The sequence below is a fragment of the Impatiens glandulifera genome, chromosome 4, assembly GCF_907164915.1.
Source record: "Impatiens glandulifera chromosome 4, dImpGla2.1, whole genome shotgun sequence".
In the NCBI taxonomy this organism is placed as follows: Eukaryota; Viridiplantae; Streptophyta; class Magnoliopsida; order Ericales; family Balsaminaceae; genus Impatiens; species Impatiens glandulifera.
Genome location: NC_061865.1, coordinates 16,211,617 through 16,236,598, shown reverse-complemented (window position 1 = coordinate 16,236,598; position 24,982 = coordinate 16,211,617). Strand labels below are relative to the sequence as shown.

Genomic DNA, 24,982 nt, shown 5'->3' with positions numbered 1-24,982 from the left:
AGGCTTCATCTATTTCATCAATTTGATGAACTTGAAGAAGACAAGGTTGTTGACATTCATTAGATGTATGTTGCGGAAAAATAAGATCCTATCTTAACTTCTATTTAGGATGTTCATGCATTTAGCGATTAAAAGAATTATCGAAAAGGTGATACCTTTGATGCGTGAATTTGGTATATTTTATAGTGTAAAGGATAAGAGCCCCACGTGTTGCTCCTCTAGTTGGTCCACACGAGCTCGTCAAGATTCAGTTGACTTCAACTGCTAGGACGAAAGAACAACAGAAGCAATCTAATTGTTTATGGGAAAAATGAGTTTTTCAATCGCAACTTCTCTCTCTCCCAGATCCCTATTTTAAGCTGTTAAATTAGAGAGTCAGAGCAAAAGAAAACCAAAAGACCATCTTTTGACATTCCTCCGTTTTGCAATTAATATTCATAATAAACATTTTATTTTCTAAATAAAATTTATTTCAAATCATTATATTCATAATTAATTTGATATATCATGTTTCCATAATCAATTTACCATTGTTAATTATTTTATTTCATAAATAAAATATTATTTCTATCATGTTTCCATAATCAATTTATCATGGTTAATTATTTTATTTCATAAATAAAATATTATTTTTAATTATTAATAATATCTAATATATTATTAATAATTGAATTTTATTCTCATTAATCTATTTTGCCATCTTTAAGTGTGTGACCTCATAGGACCCAATTATAATAGCTATGGGTTTAACCACATTAATCGTAGTTGGTTTCTAGTAAAGCACTGCGACTCCTAACATAATCAGATTAAATTATTACCGTTAATTGTCCTATCCAGGTTTAGTCATTGCACATTAAATTAAAGTACATATTTCCTTCAATCTCCCACTTTTCCTTAAACAAGTGTGCAATATAAGATATCTTTGTCTCTTAATGTCTTATTTGATGATATGGTGACATTCATATCCTTTATCAAATATGTTTCTTAAATTTTGAGTTCGAACTGTCAATAAAATGGATGATTCAAGTAATCTATCCGAGCATGGCCATGCATTTTCAGTTCTTACCCTTCAAGTGGCCGAGACACCATTCTTTTCCAATGTATCATGTTATACACGAAGTAGGAGGACTTCTCCAGTCTTGTATGACTATCGCTCCCACTTAATTTTTAGCAATCCCAACAACTGTTTTTATAACTCCCTTTTACGGAAGTGTTTAACAGTGTCAAAGAAATACCAATTATCAAGAGAGACCATAACATACTCATGTCTGAGGATTATACTAAACATGGTTTACTTAAAATTCTACAAATTTTGAAGATTCTTAAACCGGTCAGTCTTACATGTATCCTCCATACACATATATGTAAATGACTAGACACCTCCATGTCCCTATAGCCCATGAAACCTGACACTATCAGTCAACTTATAATATAGTTACACATAAAATCATCTATGTCCATTTGATGATTTCGAACTATAGACTTTTAATAATGCAAAACTTCATTTCGTTTAATGAGGTTTCATTCACTAGAACACTTAAGGTGATCTCATTTGTTAATAATGAATTATTTGGACATATTATTCAATATTGATTAAACAATATATAAATAAGAATTAAATATCATATATCTTAAAATTATTAAGTCAAACATAGAACTAGTGTCAAACATTTATAAAAGCTCAATTAGTACAAAAGTAAAATCAAAGTCATTCTCCAATGTGCTTGAGACCCTTAAGCCTAGTGTGACTTTCATGCTTGGGTCTAGACATAGGTTTAGTCAATGAATCTGCAATGTTGTTATCAGTATGCACCTTACACATCCTAATATCACCCATATTGATGATGTGGCAAATAAGGTGATATTTCCTCATAACGTGTCTGGATTTGGAGCTCGAACTCGATTCCTTTGCCTGAGCTATGGCACCATTATTGTCACAATAGATGTCAATAGGCCTTGAAATGCTATGAACAACACCAAGTTCATCAAGGAACTTCTTTATCTAAACGGCCTCCTTTGCTGCTTCACTAGTAGTAATGTACTCAGCTTCTGTTGTGGAATCTGCTACTATATCCTGCTTAGAGCTCTTCCAGCTCACAGCTCCTCCATTAAGGATAAAGACATAACTCGATTGTGACTATAATCCATCCCGGTCAGTTTGAAAGCTTGCATAAGTATAGCCTTGCATAATTAATTTCTCATCTCCCCCATATACTAAGAAATCATCCTTAGTCCTTTTTAAGTACTTCAGGATATTCTTAACTGCACTCCAGTGTACTTCTCCATGATTTGATTGGTATCTGCTACACATGCTCAAAGCATATGCAACATTTGGACGTGTACATATAGGTAGCGTTTGGTACGTGGTATTAGTTATATAGGTATAAGTTATAAAGGGGTATAAATTGTAAGAGGTATTAAGAAGTATAAATTATATAAGTTATAGTGTTTGGTTGGGAATATAAAAGATTTATAAATTATATAGATTTTATTATATTGTGTTTGGTTGGTAGTATAAGAAATGAGTAAGAAGTGTAAAAGACTATTTTATCCTTATATAAATTATTTTTAATTATTATTTTAATATTTACTTGAAATTAATAAAAAAAAAATATATTTAATTATTGTATAAATATATTTTTAAAATAAATAATTCTATGGTTTACATTATTTATATATAATTTAATTTATATAATTATATAAATAAAATATATTTATATATTAATTAATAATTAATAATTAATTTCAAAATTTATGTATTATTACAAATATTTTTATATTTAAAAAAATATTAATTGTTTTTATAAAATAATAATAATAACAATTTTATAGAATAATATTTGAAATTAGAATTTATAATTATATTTAGATTCAAAAATAAATTATATAGATATAAATTGTATTAATTAATAATAATAATAATATTTATTATACTTTATTATTATTTTATTTTAAAATATAATAAAAAAATTAAAATTTTAATAAATTTATATTTTTGATTAACATTATTTATTAATTATACTTAAAATATACTTTTTTCTAAGGAAATAAAAATTTTATTTAATTGCACCTTTATTAATATTATTATTTAAATTAGAAAATTAAACACATATAAATATAAATAAATATTAGTTATAGTTTATTATTATTATTATATTTTAAAAATATAATAAAATAAATTGAAATTTTAATAATTTTATAAAATTAAAGGGTAAAAGAGGATTATAAATATTTATAAATATTTATATATTTTGTAACAGGTATGAGTAGGTATTATGTTATACCATATTCAAGGTATAAATAATACTTAAAATAATACTGTACATATAACCATTAATAAACCAAACAGTTATTGTAATTTACTGTAGATAAGTTATACTTTATCTACAGTCTAATATCACATACCAAACATAGCCATAATGTCATACATGATAGATCCTAAAGTAGACGCATATGGAATCTTGGTCATTTTCTCAAGCTCAGCGGGTGTATTAGGACATTGCGTCTTGCTAAGATATACACCATGTTGAATGGGTAAAAATCCCTTCTTAGAATTTTGCATCTTGATTCTTTCAAGAATCTTATTAATTTAAGTTTCTTGACTTAATCCAATTAGCCTTTTAGATCTATCTCTATATATCTTGATTCCAAGTATGTATTCGGCATTTCCTAAGTCTTTCATTGAGAAACATTTCTTTAGCCATTCTTTAATGGACTCTAGTATCGGAATGTCATTCCCAATAAGTAGTATGTCATCCACATACAGAAGAACTAAGAATGTTACTTTACTCCCACTGAACTTCTTGTAAACACAGTGATCTTCTTCGCATCTAATAAATTCAAATTCTTTGATCTTATCATCAAATTAAAAGTTCCAACTCCTGACTATTTGCTTAAGTCCATAAATAGACTTCTTAAGCTTGCATACTTTCCTAGCATATTTTGGATCTTCAAAACCTTCAGGTTGTGTCATGTACACATCCTCTTCTAAAAAACCATTTAAAAATGCTGTTTTGACATCCATTTGCCATATCTCATAGTCATAATATGCAACAATATCTAGGATTATCCCAATTGATCTAATCATAATAATTGGTGAAAATGTCTCATCATAGTCAATACCATAAATTTGTCTAAAACCTTTGGCAACTAATCTTGCCTTGTAAATAGATACATTTCCATTTTTGTCATTTTTAAGTTTGTGTTGGGTCAAATTATTTTGACTAAGTGTCAAAGTAGTTTGACTATTGGAATTTTGATGATGAATGCATATAAAACTCAATCTATGCGTCTAATTGTTTTTGATGCAGGTGTATCGAAATCAGATTATATTAGACTTGGTCCTAATGAGGTTCATTAGACCGATTTGGCATTAGATGCACGAAGTTAGACGTGTAGTCTAACTAGTTGAGTTAGACGTGCAGTCTAACACACGGAGTTAGACGTGCAGACTAACTAGCGGAGTTAGACATGCAGTCTAACTAGTTGAATTAGACGTGCAATCTAACACACGGAGTTAGACGTGCAGTTTAACTAGCGGAGTTAAACATGCAGTCTAACTGGTTGAGTTAGACGTGCAGTCTAACACACGGAGTTAGACGTGTAGTCTAACACACGGAGTTAGACGTGCAGTCTAACTAGCGGAGTTAGACGTGCAGTATAACTAGTTGAGTTAAACGTGCAGTCTAACACATAGAGTTAGACGTACAGTCTAACTAGTGGAGTTAGACGTGCAGTCTAACTGGTTGAGTTAGACGTGCAGTCTAACTGGTTGAGTTAGACGTGCAGTCTAACTAGTTGAATTAGACGTGGAGTCTAATGGAAAGAGAAAGTTAGACGTGCACTCTAACTCCTTTATACTAGTCTGAAGGGAACCGCAATTACACGTGGTGTCAAATGGAATGTGAAAGTTAGACATGCAGTCTAACTAGTGAAAGTTAGACGTGCAGTCTAACTCCTTCAGATTAGTCTGAAGTGACTGTAATTAGATGTGAAGTCTAATCCCATTAGACCAGGTGGTCTACTGGATCCTGTTATTAGACTGGGACGTCTGATTTCATTAGACGAGATCGTCTAATTGAAATACGTCTTATGCCATGCTTAAGTAGTTGTTTGAAGCTAGCACCCACCTACCCACGTGCTCTAGCTGTACGCTACTCCTGCTCCATTTTCTAGTGAAGATCAGTACGACAACCAGCTGCAATCAATCAACCAATGCCACATAAGCGAATATCCTTCACACTACTTGTTTTGCAGGTACATTTTTAAAGAATATTCGGCGCACTACCAGTTGTGTACGGCCACGATCCTTGTATTCAGAGTCTACTGTGTACTATGGAGGCGTTCCAATGGAAGCTCGACACGTGTCATTAATTGAAGATTCGACCGTTGGTACATGTTCCTTATTTAATGAATCTCAAGGATAATGGACGATCCGCCAGACAATTATCCGATTTTGATACTCAGATTATTCTATCGAAAACTGTCAGCTGCTTTCTTGCTTTACTGTGTGTTAATCAAGAGAGAGTTAGAATCAAAACACTGTATTAGCTGAGTGATATTCTTCATCATATTGTAAGTTGAACAGAGTCTGTTCTGTTCAACAGTGAGCTATTCGTGCAAACTGTATTTGATTCAAAGCATATTATAGTGAATCCTTCTGGTGGTTGGAAGAGGGGTGACGTAGGAGAGTTTGCTCTGAACATCCATAAACAAACTGTTGTGTTGTTCCTTTCTGTCATCTTCTCATTCTTGATCTTAAGCTTTAAACCTAAGTAAACATTTCCGTACTTGATTCTATTTCAAATGTTTACAAGGGTTTGCGTAGAATAGAAAGTGATTTAAATCCTTAACAAGATTTCTATCAAACCGTTTTTCATAAGCCTTCATCAATCGCTAGATCCCCGTCTCTATTGATTAAGTCGATCCTATCAATTTGAAAATCCATTTGTTTTCTATGTTTTTAACTTCATTTGGCAAATCTATCAAGTCCCATACTTGATTTTCAAACATCTAATCAATTTCGGACCTCATGGCTTCAAGCCATTTATTGGAGTTTGGACCATCAATGCTTGATTATAGGTAGAAGGCTCGTTATGTTCTAACATAAGAACATCAAGACTTACATTTAAGATAAAATCATTGTAATGTCTTGGCATAACCTTTGGCCTTTCCGATCTACGATTGGGTTCAACTTGTTCAACAACTGAATCCGGAATGTGATCCACAACAATTTGCAGATCCTCTTAGTCTAGTTCTTGGATGATCAGAGGACCTAGGCCATCAAAAGTAATCATATCATCATCGATATTATCAGAATCATCTTGTTGTTGAGTTTTTTGTTGTTCATCATCTTGAATTGTTTCAAGATGAATATTTCTCCCACTTGACTTGTTGGAAAGAAACTCTCTTTCCAAAAAGACACTATCCCTTACAACAAAAACCTTTTGCTCATTTGGATTGTAGAAGTAATATCCAAAACTCCCTTTTAGATATCCTATAAAAAAACATTTTTTTTTTATTTTGGGGCAAGTTTATCTATTTGTAAACATTTTACATAAGCTTCGCATCCCCATATTTTCAAAAACAAATATAGCTTTGGAACTTTTCCAGTCCATATCTCATATGGAGTTTTGTCTACAGTTTTTGATGGAGTCATGTTTAGTGTTAGTACATCGGTAGTGAGGGCATATCCCGAGAAGGATACCAGAAGATTAACAAAACTCATCATTGATCGAACCATGTCTAACAAAGTCATGTTTCTCCTTTCAAACACACCATTAAGCTGTGGTGTTCCTGGGGTTGACAACTGTGTTATAATCCCACAGTTTTTCAAATGATGATCAAATTCGTGACTTAAATACTCACCACCACGATCAGATCAAAGTGCTTTTATTTTCTTGTCACATTGAGTCTCTACTTCATTTTGAAATTCTTTGAATTTTTCAAAGAACTCCGATTTATGTAACATGAGATAAACATATCCATATCTACTCATGTCATCAATAAATGTGATGAAGTATCTATAGCCACCTTTAGCTTTTATGCTCATCGGTCCACATACATCAGTATGTATTATGCCCAGTAGTTCAGTAGACCTTTCAAACTTTCCTTTGCAAGGTGACCTTGTCATTTTTCCCATTAGACACGATTCACATGCAACAATGGATTCATAATTCATGTTTTTAAAAAGTCCATCTTTATGGAGCTTCTTCATGCGATTAACACCGATGTGACCCAATCGACAATATCATAGGTAGGCTTCACTCAAATTATTTAACTTTTGTCTTTTGTTATTTATGTTATATAATTCTGATTTGAGATCCAAAATGAAGATCCCATTACTCATTTGAGTAGTCGCATAGAAAATATCATTCTTAAAAACAGAAAAAATCTCATTTTTAATGCTAAATTCAAAACTACCAGAATGTAATACAGCAACCGAAATAAGGTTCTTAGTAATGCAAGGAACATAATAACAATTATTCAGTTCAAATACTAAACCAGAAGGTAAAGATAGACTATAAACTCCTACGGCAAGCGCAACAACATTTGCTCAATTTCCAACACGCAGGTCTATCTCCCCTTTCTTCACCTGTCTTCTATTTCTTAGTCCCTACACATTTGAAATAATGTGAATACCACATGCAGTATCAAATACCCAAGTGGGACCATCATTTAATATGAGAACATTGGTTGCCATAATTTTAATAACATAAATACCTGAAGCGGAACTCATAGTCCCATTCTTTTATTCTTCCAGGTACTTGGGACAGTTTCTTTTCTAGTGTCCCTTGGCTTTGCAGAAAAACAATCATGATCAGAGGCTACTCTTAGCATCCCACCATCATTGGGTATGATAACTTGTTTGTCTTTCCCTTGGTTATTATTCATTTTCTTGGCCACCTTCTTAAAACCCCTCCCATTGTTGACATTCATAACTTTATTCCTCTTGTCATCAATCATATTGCCTTCAGCATTTTTAAGCAAGTTATGGAGCTCATTCAAATCATGTTTTAGACCATTCATATGGTATTACATTCTGAATGGTACAAAACCATCATGTAAGGATCTAAGAACAATATCAGTGGCCAACTCTTGGTCATATGGGGTACCCAAATTTTCCATCCTCTTGAATAGTCCATTAAGACTAATTACATGAGGACTCACATGTTTCCCCTTCACAAGCTTTCTATTCAAGTATAGCCTTGTGAGTCTCATATCGTTCTATCCTTGCCTGATCTTAAAACAATGTTTTCAGTTCACTTATGATGGTATAGACATCAGAATTCAAAAACCTCTTTTACAATTTAGGTTCCATTGCGGCAAGCATTAAGCAAGTGACAGACAATACTTTATTTTTCAACCGAATTGTGTTTGCCTTCTCCTCATCAGATGAGGTTTTTGTCACCATCGGGATAGGGTTTGCAAGGGCGTCCTCACATCCCTCAAACCTGAGAATGATTCTTAGAACTTTGTACATCAGACGAGACTAGTCATAAACAACTTGTAATTTCAGCAAAGTATATTAACTCAGCTGATATGCAAAGTCTGTTGTATGCACTATATATCATCCGAATACTGCACGGTATTAGCTGAGTACTCACCTGATGAGCAATGTATGTTGCCAAGCATAGTATATCAGTTGTTACTGTGCGTCAGGAGAACGCCTTCAGTAGAGTAGTGACACTCATCTGAAATACATGGCATGCGGACAACACGGTGCGTCAGCTGTCTTAGTAAGTATTAGACGACTACTCTTTAGCTGAGTGGAACAATATTTCGATCTTATCAACACGCTGTCGTATTATCTCCCTTAGGATAATGAACAGTCACATTTATATACTATATTTTTAAAAATAAATAATTCTATTTATTTCTTTTTGAAAAATTTTGTACGCCAATTTTTGATAAAATAACATGAAGACACGTGCACTGTCATGTTATATAAATATGTGACCAACAACTCTAAACGATTCACATTCTCCAAAACAATTTACTCTCTCTCTTTCGATCTCAACCCTAAACCCTAACTTTCTTCATCTTCTCTCTGAAAACCTAAGCATCTGTAATGACGTTTTTCTCTCAGAACATTCTGCAGGTAGACTTCGAGTCTGTCTACACAATAGCGTTTCCTAAAATGGTGGAGATGTTCCGAACCCTGGAGGCAACCGCCTTGAAGAAGTTCCTTGGAGGAACCAACAACGTACACGAAGAAGAGGTACACCAGTTTTTCTCTTCAGCGAAGGTCGTCGGGGACTCCATCCAGAGCATGGTGAAAAGCATCGAGCTCTCTGTCTCAGAGGAGGTGTTCGCCGAAATCTTTGAGCTTCTAACAGAAGGGCTCATCGTCTTCGACTAGATACCGGAAGACGCGATTAAGGAGATGCAAACGACTTTCTCTGAATTCTCTCAATTTATTCCTACTCATGGAAAGAAGAAGTTGATGAAGCCAGAATATCGATTGTTCAACGATATTGTAGCAAAATCCTTTCGGGCGGAGGTAGGGTCCTTCGATGCTTACACTCAGGACTAATTTGAGATTATGGTGGGCATCACCAAAGGCATGGTCATCAACTGGTCATTAGTCATGTTCACAACCCTAGTAACCATGGTAATGCTCTCAAAGAAGAAGCATATTGGATTTGTTGTGCAGATCAACAGACTGCTCGAGCATTTCAAGGTGCATGTAGCTAGGGGAGTGAACGTCCATCCTCTAGGATTCTGACCATCAGAACGGTCAGTACCTACATTCTCAAAATAAGAGGGGTGCAGGACTCTAGCCTTGAAATATCCGCACGATAGTCAAGCGGACAGTCAACAACCCTCCCTCAATGACCAACGATAGGAAAGAGAAGGATGCTAGTAGTTGAGGAATCTGCTGTAAGCTCAAGCGACCGAGACCTTTGATTCAATAGGAGAGTCAGCCGAGATTGCCTCTAAGGCCAAGAAGGCACAACTGGAGGAAACAACAACAGAAGATGTAGCAGCAAACTCTGTCACTATAGTCCCTAGTACAACTCATGAGGTAACTCCTACAATGGTACCAACCGAAGCGTCAGCTAAACGTTCTGCAATGGTACCGGCTGAAGGCATTACTGAAGTATCAGCTGTAGTGTTAACTCATAATATTGCTTAAAGACCAGTTGCAATGTCAGCTGAAGGCCCTGCTACAGCACAACCAACAACAACAACTTCATTAGTAATTTTTTCATTAACATCTGTCTCTCCAGCAGCTACTATAGTAGGAACTCCATCTGCTAAAGGTATCCAAATAAGAGAACCAGTCACAATTGTTGCACGACCTACCAAAGTTACAAGTAAAGGAAAAGAAATTGAAATCTTTAAACCAAAGGTTCCCTCTCCGAAACAACTCAGCATTGATATGATAATGGAGGAGATCAAGGAGAAAGCGAAGGAAAGTCTGGAACTCTTCGACAACTAAAGCGATAGGAGGCTTCACGGTAGGTTCTCTGATTTCCTAAAAATCAAGAAGATTGAATGGCTGATATGATAAGAGAACTTAATCCTGAAGTGGACATCCACTACCAACATACATGAGGCTTTCAAAAGGAGGGAGTTAATTGTATTCAACGTTAGAGGATTTAACTTGCAAACACTTCTTCGCCATAGTGGCGAATTACAGGCCAATGGACAAAACTGCATGGCTAGATGCCAGAGTTAATGAGAAGATGCAGCAAATCCTAGATTCATTTAGCTCGAGAGTCATGATAAACATACATTGTACTGAGTCTTCTAGGGCTGCTAAACTACCTTGGACACCACTAAATGCATCCAGCGCAAGTCCTCTGACATCCCACTTGATGGAAGTGACCGACTCAACTCCTCCACCCAAGTTAACTCTAGTCGATTTAGTGCGGACCAGCCTAGTTGTCGAGCAGCAGCCCTCCTCATCTGCCGAGTAGAAACCTTCTCCAACTAAGTAGCAAACCTCCTCGGCTGCATTTAGTGTCTCTGCATCAGGAAGTTAAATAATCATAGACATGTTTGCAGAGATTCAGCATACCGAATTCTCACCTCCAACGTTGGAACACGTGCCTCCTCCACAATTATCTCCACTTCCAAATGAGCATGTGTTAGCCGTTGACAGGGAAGTAGTCATTCTGGATAATGAATAGGCTCTTCCCCTACAAGTCTTACCAGCTGTCTCCACTCATCAATTATCGACTCCTCATTCAGTAGAGGAGTCATCACAAAGAATGGTGGATCTTCACGGCCTTATCCATGACTCCCTTGCTCCCCTGCAACAGAGCATTTCCACTCTCTTTGGAGAATGAAATCTCTCAAGGAGTACGTGTTAGTTGCCTTGACAGCGTTAGCCCATGACAAACTTCTGAAATAGGTCACGAAGGGTAATATGGAGACTGTTACACTCACAACTAGGAGCTCTTCTCAAAGATCGATACTATCGAAATGCAGATTGTCGAAGTAATGGAATTTCATAAGGGATCAGGGGATGTTGATGTTAAAAAGGGGGAAGTAGTAGAGGGGGGAAAGCAATGAGGGGGAAACCGGGAAGAGGAAGGTAACAAGGAAAAGAAGTCAGTTGGAGTGGGCTCAAGCAAGCTACAAAGGGAGAAAACAAAGGGAGGAAATAGACCATGAATATTTTATTTTATTTATATTTATCACAGTCTATATCTATATTTCCTTGCGCATCTTCACTTAGTTTTAACATAATCAAAAAGGGGGAAATTGTTCAATTAAGAAAAATAGGGAAATTATTAAATTAAGTTTAAGGGGAAATCGTTAAATTATGAAAAACGTTTTAATTGATTAAAATGAACTTAGGATAATTAAAATGAACACTAACAGTAGAGTTAAATGGTTTTGATGAATGAATAAAACTATGTTCAACAATGTATTAATGCGCACGTAAAATCAGATGAAGACTTGTTGGTAGTAGAGTTGATCTAACAGCAGAGTTGAAGACTCGCTGGCAGTAGAGTGATTCATCAGTAGAGTTTCTTCATCAGTAAAGTTGAAGACTCGCTGGCAGTAGAGTTGCCATCGCCAAACTTGCTATCAGCTGAGCTGCTCAATCAGTAGAGTTCGCCAACAGCAGACTCAAATCACTAAAGACTCGCTGGCAGCAGAGTTGCCATCAGTTGAGTGCGCTATCAGTACAGTAGCTCATCAGCAGAGCTGATCAACAGCTGGGTGCGCTATCAGTAGAGTTGATCATCAGTAGAGTTAACTATCAGTTAAGCTTCACATCAGCTGAATGCGAAAAAAATGTACAACCAACTCTCTACTCTGACATGCAAAACGATAAATGAATATTCCATTTTTTGGGCACTAAAACCCGTAAGTCAGACGTACGACAAATGTATCAGTGCCATGTATCAACAATTTGGATTCGACTGTTGCAATGCATCAAATATAAAAAGGCATCATAGAACAACGACAAATTCTCTAGTTCTTGAATCTCTAGCTCGTGCGCTCTCTCACATTTGATAAAGTTCTTCGAGTTCTTTACAAGCATCATTCGATAATCTTTTGTAATCATTTTACTTGTGTACGTTAAACAGATAGTGGTCTATTTAACAAGATAGTGTGAGAGCTAGGAGTTCAGACAAACAAATGTGTTAAGACCTGTGATCTGAGTGGGTTTGTGTAGTGTCTATACAAATCAAAGTCGTCTAGTGGAATCCTTCTGGAAATAGAAGAAGGGGTGACATATGAGTTTTTATCTTCGAACATCCATAAAATCTGGTATGCTGCTTCAAATCCCGCAAGCATTTTTCGCACTTAAAATCGTTCAAGAGAATGCTACGATTTGTCCAAGAATAAAAACAGACTTGTAATCCTTAAGAAGATTGAAATCACATTTAAGTGAAAAATAGAACAATAATATTTAAATCCCCCCCCCCTTCTACTGTTGTATTTGATCCTAACATATTCAAATTAAGCATAACTCTCGACCCGACAATTCGAAATTTTGAAATTAAGCATTATATATATATATATATATATATTAGTTAGTTAAAAAGTTGAACTTATATGGTTAATAATGTCTCACGTTCATCAAATTTGGTGTTGAATTTAAAATATAAAGATTTATTAGTCTAGATGGTTAAATGGTTGTACTTATTTTATTAGGTTGTAAGTTCGAAACATACATATAGCATTTTTAATTTTATTTTTAACTGTTTTAAGTTTATAGACGGGATAACCCATAATCCGACCAAAGTATCTATTTATTCTCACATATATATCCAAATTAACTGTATCTCTTGACCCAACAATCCAGACACATTGAAATTAAGCGTTATATATATATATATATATTAGTTAGTTAAAAAATTAAACTTATATTATTAAGATTGTCCCACGTTCATTAATTTTTGTGATGAATTTAAAATATAAAGTTTTATTAGCCATGTTGGTTATTTGGTTTGACTTAAAACAGAAACAATAAAAATAGCAAGCTTAATTCGATTGCGCTTGTAAAAACAGAAAAGATGAAAACTTCACTAGATTGCGTTTGTAAAATTAGAAAAGAAGACATCTTCACCGGTTAGACCAGTTAGCGAGCTTGTTTCAGCATTTTTAATTCTCCAATAAAGTTTACATATATGAAGGAATAAATGCTTTTACACGAATGCTTAAAGGTCTTTACATTAATGTGTTGGAGGTTTTCCATGAACTTTCTTAAAGGCATATAAACTAAGTGAAGCGAAGGAAGCTTCACTCAATAGCGCCTCTCTTCAACTGTTTTACATGGAGAGTGAAGAGAATGAAATTTCACTTAATAGCGCATCTTTTCATTTTGTTTTACATGGCGAGTGAAGAGAAGGAAGCTTCACTCAATAGAGTCTCTCTTCATTATGTTTTACATGGCGAGTGAAGAGAAGGAAGCTTCACTCAATAGCGTCTTTCTTCATTCGGTTTTACATGGCGCTTCTGTCGAATCCGGAATGAAATCCGGATTCCAGTTCTCTCTCTATTCTTTTCAACCCGACCATTAAATTATTATTATAATAATGTTGTTGAAATCTAATTGCTCCGGAACGGGAGAACACCCTATTCGGTAGTAGAAGATTTGATTTTCCCAACAATCAATACTCATAGAATTCTACCATTTACAATGATTTATTTAGTCAATATAATGTTATTTTTCCATATGATAGATTAATTACAACACTCACGGATAACCTTAATGATCTTCATCGATTTTTATTTCATCCAAAAGTCAATGCACATAAATTTATACATTTTTCATTAATTTATTTAGGCAATATATATATATATATATATATATATATATATATATATATTTATTTATAATTATCTTAATATTGTAATATTATTATTATTAGATTAGTTTTTTTTTTAATTTTAATATCAATATATTAAACATAAATGATAGAATTCAATATATTATTAAATATTATATTTTCTCTATTCTAATGGTTTACTTAATTAAATATGTTATAATAATATTTATACCTTTTAAAGTTCAAATATTTTTGTCTGTACACCCGAATGTATTAAAAAATCTAAATGTAAATGTAGAATTATCCCGGAAGAAAATAATTCCAATAATGGAATGTTGAGAAAGTCAGCCAATCAATTAGACTAATTGATTTGTAAATCCATCAATTAGGCTAATTGATTTGCTAATTAGCCGTTGATTATCAATTACATGATTTTACTGTTTAATTATTTCCTTTTCTGCAAATGTAATTTTACTATTTAAGCACTAGACGTCTTATGTAAGAAAACAACCAAAAAACAAATTAATAAAATATTCTCTCTTTTCTTCATTTTTCTACATGGTATCAAAGCGGGTTTTTTCATCTTGAAGAAACCGATTCACAATTTTCCGCTGCCTCCTCCAATGGTGGAAATAGCCATTGGAGGAGAACTCAAATGATTCTATAATCTCATATTTCTCTAAAATTATTATCACAAATCTCAGTGCATTTTTTTTCCATAGTTCAGTCAAATCTGTATCGAGCATCGTCTTCGTGTCTCGACAGATTTATTTTTTCTCCTTTTTTGGCAAATGTCGTCTTCATGTCTCGACAAATTTCTTTCAACATTTTATCTGTCCAAAAATTATCATTTTTTCACTTCAAGAGAGCCAAGAGCCAAGAGCCAAGTGCCAAGTGCCAAGAGCCAAGAGCCAAGAGCCAAGAGCCAAGAGCCAAGAGCCAAGAGCCAAGAGCCAAGAGCCAAGAGCCAAGAGCCAAGAGCCAAGAACCAAGAGCCAAGAGCCAAGTGCCAAGTGCCAAGTGCCAAGTGCCAAGTGCCAAGAGCCAAGAGCCAAGAGCCAAGAGCCAAGAGCCAAGAGCCAAGAGCCAAGAGCCACTCCTCTAACTAAGTGAATCATGATTTTTGAATCAGTCAAATTGAAAAAATGTCATGCACAATTCATCGGCAACACTCTCTTCAATCTCTGCCAAGGCTCTATTACACCTCTCTACGTTACATCCCGCAATCAGGTGGTTGGCATACTCACCAAGACGATTCAAGGAAGTATTCGACAAGTTGGGCAGTCTCAAAATCTACTACCCAACTTGAGGGGGAGTGTAGAATTATCCCGGAAGAAAATAATTCCAATAATGGAATGTTGAGAAAGTCAGCCAATCAATTAGACTAATTGATTTGTAAATCCATCAATTAGGCTAATTGATTTGCTAATTAGCCGTTGATTATCAATTACATGATTTTACTGTTTAATTATTTCCTTTTCTGCAAATGTAATTTTACTATTTAAGCACTAGACGTCTTATGTAAGAAGCACAACAACAAAAACACAAAGCAATAAAATATTCTCTCTTTTCTCTCAAATTTCTACAGTAAAAAAGAGACATAGTTGATTTTTATTTTCATGGAACACTACTAAAGGTGTGTTTGGTAACTCAATAATTGGCATTGGAATTAGAATTGGAGGGTTCAATTCCAATTTTATGTTTGGTAGACACTTTAATATTAAGAATTGAAATTAGAATTCAATGGAATTCAATATAGTGTAATTTTATAGTTCTTAATTTCAATCTTTTTAGGTCGGAATTGTAATTCTAAAATTTTTTTATATAAAGTTTTTAATCAATAATATTTGTTTTTGGAATTTAGGATATTAAAATATTAAACCAATATTTTTTAGTTGAGTAAGTTTAACACGTTTTTCACACGTTTAACACATTTTTCAAACATTAAACATGTTTATGTCACGTTTAACACGTTTTAAACATATTTTCACACGTTTAACATGTTTTCATGATTCTAGCACGTTTAATACATTTTTGACACGTTTAACACGTTTTTCACGTTTTTTACACGTTTAACAAGCTTTTCATATATTTGGCACGTTTAACATATTTTTGACACGTTTAACACATTTTCACACATGTAACACGTTTATCATGTTTTTGGCATGTTTATCATGTTTTTGGCACGTTTAACACGTTTTGACACATTCTTTTATGTTTTTGACATGTTTAACACGTTTTTCACACATTAAACACGTTTATGTCATATTTAACATGTTTTCACACGTTTAACATATTTTCATGTTTTTGACACGTTTAACATGTTTTTTACATGTTTAACACATTTTTTTTATGTTTTTGACACGTTTAGAACATTTTTTTATACGTTTAACATGTTTTCATGTTTTTGACACGTTTAACACGTTTTTGATACGCTTAACATATTTTTTACGTTTTGTCACATTTTTGACATGTTTAACACATTTTTCACATATTTGGTACGTTTAACACATTTTTAACACGTTTTCACGTTTTGACACGTTTAATACGTTTTTTACACATTAAACATGTTTATCATGTTTTTGGCACATTTAATACGTTTTTTACATGTTTAACACATTTTGATATATTTAACATGTTTTTCACGTTTTTGACACGTTTAACACGTTTTGGCATGTTTAACACGTTTTTGGCACGTTTAACACACTTGTGACACATTTAATATTTTCGTTTCGTTTAATGAATTAATTTGTTTTTTAAAATGAACAGGGTTTACCATATTCAAGACTTTATTTAGTATGAATGATTTAAATAATTTATATTAATCTACATATTATTTCTTCAACTAATTTAGTAATAAAATAATATCAAAAAATCAAAATTATTTAAAACAGATAAAAAAAACGTATAATAATGTCAAAGAAATATTAAACGAAGCAAAAAATAAATTAAACTGACCGAAATTTTTAAATGTTTCACAAGTATGTTAAACGGGCCAAAATGTGTTAAACATGTTAAAAACGTATAAAACGTGTTAAAATGTGTTAAAAGTGTCAAGATGTGTTAAATGTGCCGTTAAACATATCAAAACATGTTAAACGTGTTAAAACTTGTCAAATGTGTTAAACGTGCCAAAAACGTATTAAATGTGGCAAAACGTGTTAAACATGTTTAAACGTGAAAACGTGTCAAAAACTTGTTAAACGTGCCAAAAAAGTGTAAAACGTGTTAAATGTGCTCAAATATGTTTAATGTGCTAAAAATATGTTAAACGTGCCAAAAATGTGTTAAACTTGTCAAAACGTGTTAAATGTGCCAAAAACGTGTTAAACATGTTATAAACGTGTTAAACGTGCCAAAATATGTAAAACGTGTGAAAAATATGTTAAAATGCCAAAAATGTATTAAACGTGTGAAAAACATGTTAAAATTCCAAAAGCGTATTAAATGTGCCAAAAATATGTTAAACGTATGAAAAACGTGTTAAACATGTGAAAAACATGTTAAACGTGTTAAGCATGTCAAAAATATGTTAAACGTGCCAAAAACGTGAAAAGCGTGTTAAATTTGTCAAAACGTCTAAAAACATGTTAAACGTATTAAAAATGTCAAAACGTGTTAAACGTGCAAAAAACGTGAAAAACATGTTAAACGTGTGAAAATGTGTTTTAAGTGTGAAAACGTGTTAAACATGTCAAAAACGTGTTTAAACGTGTCAAAAACGTGGAAAACGTGTTAAACGTGTAAAAAATGTGTTGAATGTGTTAAACATTTCAAAAGCGTGTTAAACATGTGAAAAACATATTAAACGTGTTACAAACGTGTTAAACGTGTCAAAAACGTAAAAACATATTTAAAAAGTTAACATTTTCAACTTAATTTTATTTTTGAATTTAGAAAGTTAAAATGTTGAAACATATTTTAATTTTTAATATATTAAGTTAAACTAATATATTTTAATGAAAATCAAAACTTAAAAAAAAAAATTAATCTGAGATGTTTTAATTAGTTTGGTTAAAGTAATGTTTTAATAAAATAAATAATATATATTAAAATTATTTTTATTATATTTTGTTTTATAAAAAGTAAGATTGAAATTGAAATTTTATAATTTTCTCAAATATAAGAATTGAGATTGAATTACAATTCTATAATTATCCCAAATATAAAAACTAAATTGTAATTTCAATACTAATTTTAATTTCACTTGTTCAAACATATCCTTAGTCTTTTTTTTATTTTATATTTTCTTTTATAATTTTATTAAAATAGTTGAAATAATTAGTTCATTTAATTTGTGTAGATAATTATTTAATTTTTAACTTTTTAAAATATTGCTTTTAACATTAAATATTTATTCGGTGAATTTAAAAAAAAAATTATTATTATTGATTTTAAATAGAAGAAAGAAGTAAGTTGTTAGGTGTGTCATAACTCATATGGGTGGTGGGTTTGCCTAGGCCCAAGTAAATAGTGGGCTCATTGCTCCTATGAACCAGTCTTGTTTGTATGTATTTCAAACTCTTTCTTGGCGACTCTTTGGTTTAGGGTTCTTAGTCAGTCGAAAGATGACGATTTGTGATTAATAGAGTTGGATTTTTCACATTTGTTCTTCTGTCTTCTGTGTCTATAGAAGATGGCGACATTCGTTCCGGATGAGATTCTAGAAAACGTTCTTAGTCGGTTGCCTGTTAAGTGTCTGCTCCGTTTAAGGTGCGTTTCTAAATCTTGGCTTTCTCTAATTAGTAGCCCTCGTTTCGTCAAATTGCATCTCAACAGATCAGTACAAACCAAGAGCAACCTTAACCTATTCATGATAGACGGTCAGTATTTCTCTCGGTGGAATTTGTATTCTCCCGACCACGACCACGACCACGTTCTTCGACCGGCGGAGATCGTTAGACATCCGTTGAGGTGTCGGAAGTATGCAATCCAAAATTGGGGCTCTTGTGACGGATTGATCTGTTTGTCAAATGCCTTCTTAGATGACTTTGTCTGTTTATGGAATCCATCAACAAAAAAATCTATAATACTGCCTTACTCGTCCAGCACATTGACACGGAATGATGAACGAACTTATGGATTTTATTACGATATCACCAATGACGATTACAGAGTGGTGAGAACTACATTGTTTGGTGGGGAAATCTTTGATTACGAGATTAAGGTTTATAGTTTGAGATCAAATTCGTGGCATATGTTAGAGAAGTTTCATCAAGGTCCAAATTTTAATAGTGAAGTTGCCATAGCTTGTGGAGCTCTGCACTGGACGTTAGGAAGAGCAGAAGAAGAGGAAATTTGGATTGTTGCCTTTGATCTCGCGACAGAGAGGTACCGAGTAATTTCACAGCCTCACTACAGTGGTCTTCCTTACATTATAAGTTTGAGTACTTTTAAAGGATGCTTATCATTATCTTGTCATTGCTACTCACATGCAAATCCTGTGGATGTTTGGTTGCTAAATGAATATGGTGAAAAGAATGAATATTGGTCGAGATTGGTTTCATTGCCGCTAATACCAACAGATAATTGGGACTCTGCTGCGAAACCTTTGGCTTATTCAAAATGTGGTAAGAAAGTACTGCTGGAGATAGATTGTACTGAGCTTGTTTGGTATAACTTAGAACAGGAGTCAGTTGAAGATATTGAAGATATTACGATGTTACAAGATTTGGAACATTTTATTCAAATCTACACTTATTCGGAAAGTCTAGTCTCCGTCAGCTGAAGAATTCAAGAAGAATAAAGAAAAGAAATGTGAGTAAATATATATCTTAAATTTGATAATATACATTCAACGTTTTTTTTATCCTTATGTGAAAATCACACACTTCTTCATAACCAGATTTCATATTTGCTAGTGTCAATAAACAAAAAAAATCCTTTGTTAAATCTCTTCAGAAAAAGGTTTTCAATGGATTGCTCTGACTGCTTTGATTCTATTCTTACTGTTCTCAAATTAGCCAACTCGGAGCTAATTAATATTGCCATGAAACAAGATGAAATGGGAGCTAATTCTTCTGTGTGTTTGATAATGAGAAAGTTCTGAATTTTCCTTATGAAATTAATCTGATGATGCATAATTTGGAAACACCTTTGTTGTCATATTTATTAAGTGTTCCAAATGAGATTTTATTTGAAAACAACCCATATTTATATTTATTGTTTGTTGTATTTAGAAACAAAAACAAAAGTGATTTGAAATAGGTTGGCTTGCGATTATATAATATGATGATAACTGGAGTATGATTTGATACAGATTTATGTATTTTTCTTTAACAGACAAAGAAAACTTGGGTGATGGTGGAGTGCGGAAGAAAGATGGAAAGATGAAGAAAGAAACAGTCAAAGATTGAGGGTAAAGTAAAAATGACTGCTTGGGTTACATGGTTTATTACTGCATATTAAAAATTATTGTTATTTTGATTTAGAATGACTTGGCTGTCTGCAGTGAAGCTCACTTGCTGAGTTTTAAGACCATTTCAAAATTTACAACTTATCTTATTAATCTAATGTCTTATGCCTTATGTAATGGGGGCGTGATTTTCACTAAAATCTAGGTTTCATGTGACCATCTAAAGAGCCCTTTTCAAAAGTTATTTGTTTGAAAATTAATTTGTGAAACTTTCTTTCCAGCTGAATGACAAGCTTAAGATCCACTGTCTGATATTTTAAAGACTAAATGAAAATTAGGTTACATATTTTGGGAATTTTGGACAAAATTATCCTATGTTTCATATTTCAAATGTCACCCTAAACTTTATTTCATATAATTTTAGTACAAAATTTAATTTTACATAACCTGAAATAATCTGATTCACACGTTCAAACAACATGATATACTAATCAAACCTTGCATTGGTGTTATGGTTTGTGACTAAACTCGAAGTTAATATGAACAAAGGCTCGTTCGACATCTTGGAGTTGCTCTAGTTTCTCTTGCAGTTTTTCACCAATATTATGTGCCTCAATCAAAACCATATATCTTCTGGTAACATTACATTAACTTCCACAAAGTAATGTTTACCAATCGTATACGTCTTACTTGTATCGATATGCTTGATCTTTTCGTCGTGATTTCATATAAGGAAAATAAGTTTTTCTTGGAATTCAGGTGGAGCTATTCTTCCAATTAGACCATGTACATTTTCGTCTTTGACCATCAGTTAATTGTGTATGGTGCAATCTGTAAATAAACAAATCGTATATTAATTATACAACATAAAGAAAGACAAAGATAAGAAAGATACAATTATAGCTACGATCTTGAGTGTAGGCTCTGACAATCTCATTTTCAAACCTTCGACAATAAACCATCAACACAAACTTCACTACCCTACATATTGAAAAGATATGGGGAAATTACCTTACTAATAAGTTGCCTGTCAGATTCAAGCAAGATTTGTAAACCAAGACTTGCCATGACTGATGCAAAAACTATAATACCCTACATATTGAATAAAGACTAATTAATCATCAGCATTAGTTCTTTTATGAGGATCTTTTTCGTTGCTTACCACTAGCTGCATCCGCTTCTTTCCAATAAGGTAACGATACTGGTTTGGTTTTTTCATTGCATAGGCAGTGAACCACATAATAAATTCAGATAAGAGGTTTAGCAGAGAATCCAAAGTTGATGCAATGACTGCTAATGATTTGCTTTCATAGGAGGCATACACTTTTGCTAAGAACAGCACCATGTTAGCAATGTTTGATACAGTAACCGCCATTCTTTCACTCCTAGCCAGCTTCTTTATCTCATCCTGTGGTCGAATTGAAGATTGTAATTACAGCTGTAGATCCATTTTCATAACACACATGTGAACAATTTATGCATTCATTTATAGACATAGACTTATTAAAAATCATACTTTGCCTAGACAGTTTGAGCTCTGTCAGATCTGTGTCCGGTCGAAATGCACATTCTCAACCTCCGAGGAAATTCAATTTCGGAGATCTGTCAGGCTTATTAAATAGCTTGTCTCTGTCGGATCATCACGACAATGTAAAGGTTACATGAGGTCCAACTAAGCAAGTTCTTATCCATTGATCTATTCCGATGGAAGTTATGCCACTTCATTCCTCATCGCATTAAAGAAAATGAAGAATGATTACAAACCTGTCCGGAATAATAGAGGAAGAAGAGAGATAGTAAATATAAAAAAAAAACAATAAAAGTTTAAATGTTATATGGAAGAGTCATGAAGTTAACATGACATGGACGATATATTAAAAAATAATAAAAGTGCCTACATGGACGATGACATGACTAAAACTAATTAGATAAATTTGAACATAATTTACAAAATGATGAATACAAATAACAGATGGTAGGTTATGGATAAATTTAATATATCATTCTCTATAATATAATATATATGGATTATTTCTTCTTTTGTACCTAATATTGAGACACACTAAATTGGGCATCAAAACTCTAGGTCCAATTCCACAAATCTTCACCTTATCTCTGTGTCTATTGTCAAACGAAACCGCATAACTAAGAACATCTTAGAATTGATCCTCCTACTTTTCCGATTATGTTCCAAACTTTGTGACGTGAATCAAGTCTCAACATTTTCGAAACTTGATTTTCGTCACCACATTCGTGGCCATATCTGTGGGTTTTTCATCTGTGTGAATCTTCTCCACAACTACAGTTCCACTCGCTATGACATCTCGAATGTCGATGTGTTTTGTGCGCTCGTGAAACATCGAGTTATTGGACAAGTGTATGGCGCTTTGGTTATCGCAAAACAGCTCCACTTTATCTTGCTTCACCCCAAATTCACCCACGAGACCCTTCAACCAAAGTGCCTCCTTGACTCCCTTTGTCTCACCGATATACTCGGCTTCCGTTGATGAAAGAGAAACTACGGATTGTAATTGTGTCTTCCAACTTACCGAGCATCCAAATAGGGTAAACACATATCCCATTAGGGATCTTCTCTTGTCCAAGTCACCTGCAAAATCTGCATCAATATATCCTCTCAACTTATCATCACCTACACCCGCCCGTTTAAAACAAAGACCGACATCTAAGGAACTTCCCATCAAATTCAGTTCTCTCTCTAGCGACTTCGCCAGCTTCGATTGACCATGTTGCTCTATGATAGAACTCGGTTTCCCTAAAGACCACATCACGGCTAATGATACACTTGGACGTTTCTCTGTCCTTGTAAAAGAGTTTTCAACTCTTTACTCCCTCAGGGTATCCAGCGAAAATACACTTCTTCGCTCTCGGATCAAATTTTCCATCATGTTGGTGCATGTAAGCCACTCAAATACCTTCAGGTTGTCAAGTTTTGGAGGAGCATCATTCCAAACTTATTCTGGTGTCTTGTATTCCAATGCCGTCGATGGACAATGATTGATAAGATAAGTCGTAGTGTTAACCGTCTCACCCCAAAACCGCTTTAGTAGACCAGCCTCAAACAACATAACACCGGACACGCTCAAGTAGCGTTCTTTTCATTCGCTCCGCCAAGCCATTATGTTGCGGTGTTTGTCGGAAGGTTTTGTGACGAACCATCCCTTTTTCCTTGATGAACTAATTGAAATCCTCGCATATGTACTCCGACCCATTATATGTTCGTAGCTCTTTAATCTTCTTCCCAGTCTAAGTCTCTACCATCTTCTTTCACTCCTTAAATTTAGCAAATGCATCATCCTTGTGCTTCAAGATGTATACCCAAACCTTGCGCGAATAATAATAAATGAAGGTGATAAAATACCGACCTCCACCTAGAGTTGTAGTCCTTGCTGGCCCCACAAGTCTGAGTGAACATAACTGAGCGTCTTCTGAGTCACCTCAACTAATCGTCCAAACTTCACCTCGTAGATTTATTGTATATGCAGTTCTCGTAAAACTCCAAATCAACAATTTTCTCCTTGCCAAAATAGCCTTTTTTACTCAACTCCTTCAAACCCATCTCACTCACATGCACCAATCTTTTATGCCATAGACTTGTGGACGATACATATCGAGGTTCTGTCACAGCCGCCATATCACCAACCAAGATGTTGCCTTGAAGGACGTAAAGACTCTTTTCTCGCACACCCCTCATTACCACTAGCGATCCCTTTGTGACTCTCAATACGTTCTTTTCGCCCTTCCATGCAAAACCAAGTTAGTTTAGTGTGCCAAGAGAGATTAAATTCCTCCGAAGATCCGGGACGTGTCGTACTTCCGTCAATAACCTCTCGATTCCATCATACGTTTTCAAACGCACTATTCCGATCCCCATCACCCTACAAGACTTGTTGTTACCTAACAAAACTTCGTCCACTGATGTCTTCTCATAGGCTCAAACCAACTCTCGCTAGGTGTCATATGGAATAAACACCCGGAATTCATAATCCAACACTTGTCGGACTAATTAGTGGAGACAACAAGAACATCTGCACTTTCGTACCCATTCTCGACCTTTTGAACAACCGCCTCTTCTCCGCACTTCTTCCCGCCGTTACTCCAATCTGGAAAATGTCGCTTAAAGTGTTCCTCCTTGTCACAATTGTAGCACTTCGTAGATTTTTTCTCAAGAGACTTCAAATGCTTATTCTTGTTGCTTGTATTGTCTCTTTTCTCGGTTTTCCCTCGAACCAAGTGTCAATCTCCACTCACATTTCTCTCTTAATTCTTCTTTTTTGGGTCTTCGATCTCAACACACTCATTACATCATTGAGGGTAAACTCTTCCCTCTCATGCTTGAGTATGTCTACGAACGTCTCTAATGACTTCG

At 34.0% G+C, this 24,982-nt stretch overlaps 2 protein-coding genes across 3 annotated transcripts; one reads left to right on the top strand and one right to left on the bottom strand.

The window, feature by feature from the left end:
* Positions 1–18,793: 18,793 nt before the first annotated feature.
* Positions 18,794–20,953, top strand: LOC124936944 (F-box protein CPR1-like). Of its 2 annotated transcripts, XR_007099183.1 has the most exons (3): positions 18,794–19,571; positions 19,720–19,997; positions 20,523–20,953. XR_007099183.1 is itself a non-coding variant. In XM_047477472.1 (2 exons), exon 1 carries the CDS (start codon positions 18,877–18,879, stop codon positions 19,966–19,968), a length of 1,092 nt encoding a protein of 363 aa, XP_047333428.1. In that variant the 5' UTR covers positions 18,794–18,876; the 3' UTR covers positions 19,969–19,997; positions 20,523–20,953. The 2 variants fall into 2 exon arrangements, 1 of the variants encoding a protein (XP_047333428.1); XM_047477472.1 differs by having other exon boundaries at positions 18,794–19,997.
* A 381-nt stretch (positions 20,954–21,334) lies between these two features.
* LOC124936752 (metal tolerance protein 10-like) lies at positions 21,335–22,021 on the bottom strand. Its single transcript, XM_047477272.1, has 3 exons — positions 21,758–22,021; positions 21,607–21,687; positions 21,335–21,426 (listed from the first exon to the last, which is right to left on the bottom strand). The coding sequence occupies exons 1-3, from the start codon at positions 21,968–21,970 to the stop codon at positions 21,403–21,405; spliced, it is 318 nt and encodes a 105-aa protein (XP_047333228.1). The 5' UTR covers positions 21,971–22,021; the 3' UTR covers positions 21,335–21,402.
* Between the last annotated feature and the right edge of the window lie 2,961 nt (positions 22,022–24,982).

Bases quoted from the DNA above. Each gene is read 5' to 3' on its own strand.
- LOC124936752 (XM_047477272.1), bottom strand. From the start codon at position 21,970: ATGGCGGTTACTGTATCAAACATTGCTAACATGGTGCTGTTCTTAGCA. The intron at 21,688-21,757 runs GTAAGCAACGAA...TTCAATATGTAG, and splicing joins AGAAGCGGATGCAGCTAGTG to GGTATTATAGTTTTTGCATC. The intron at 21,427-21,606 runs GTAATTTCCCCA...GTTTATTTACAG, and splicing joins ACAGGCAACTTATTAGTAAG to ATTGCACCATACACAATTAA.
- LOC124936944 (XM_047477472.1), top strand. From the start codon at position 18,877: ATGGCGACATTCGTTCCGGATGAGATTCTAGAAAACGTTCTTAGTCGG.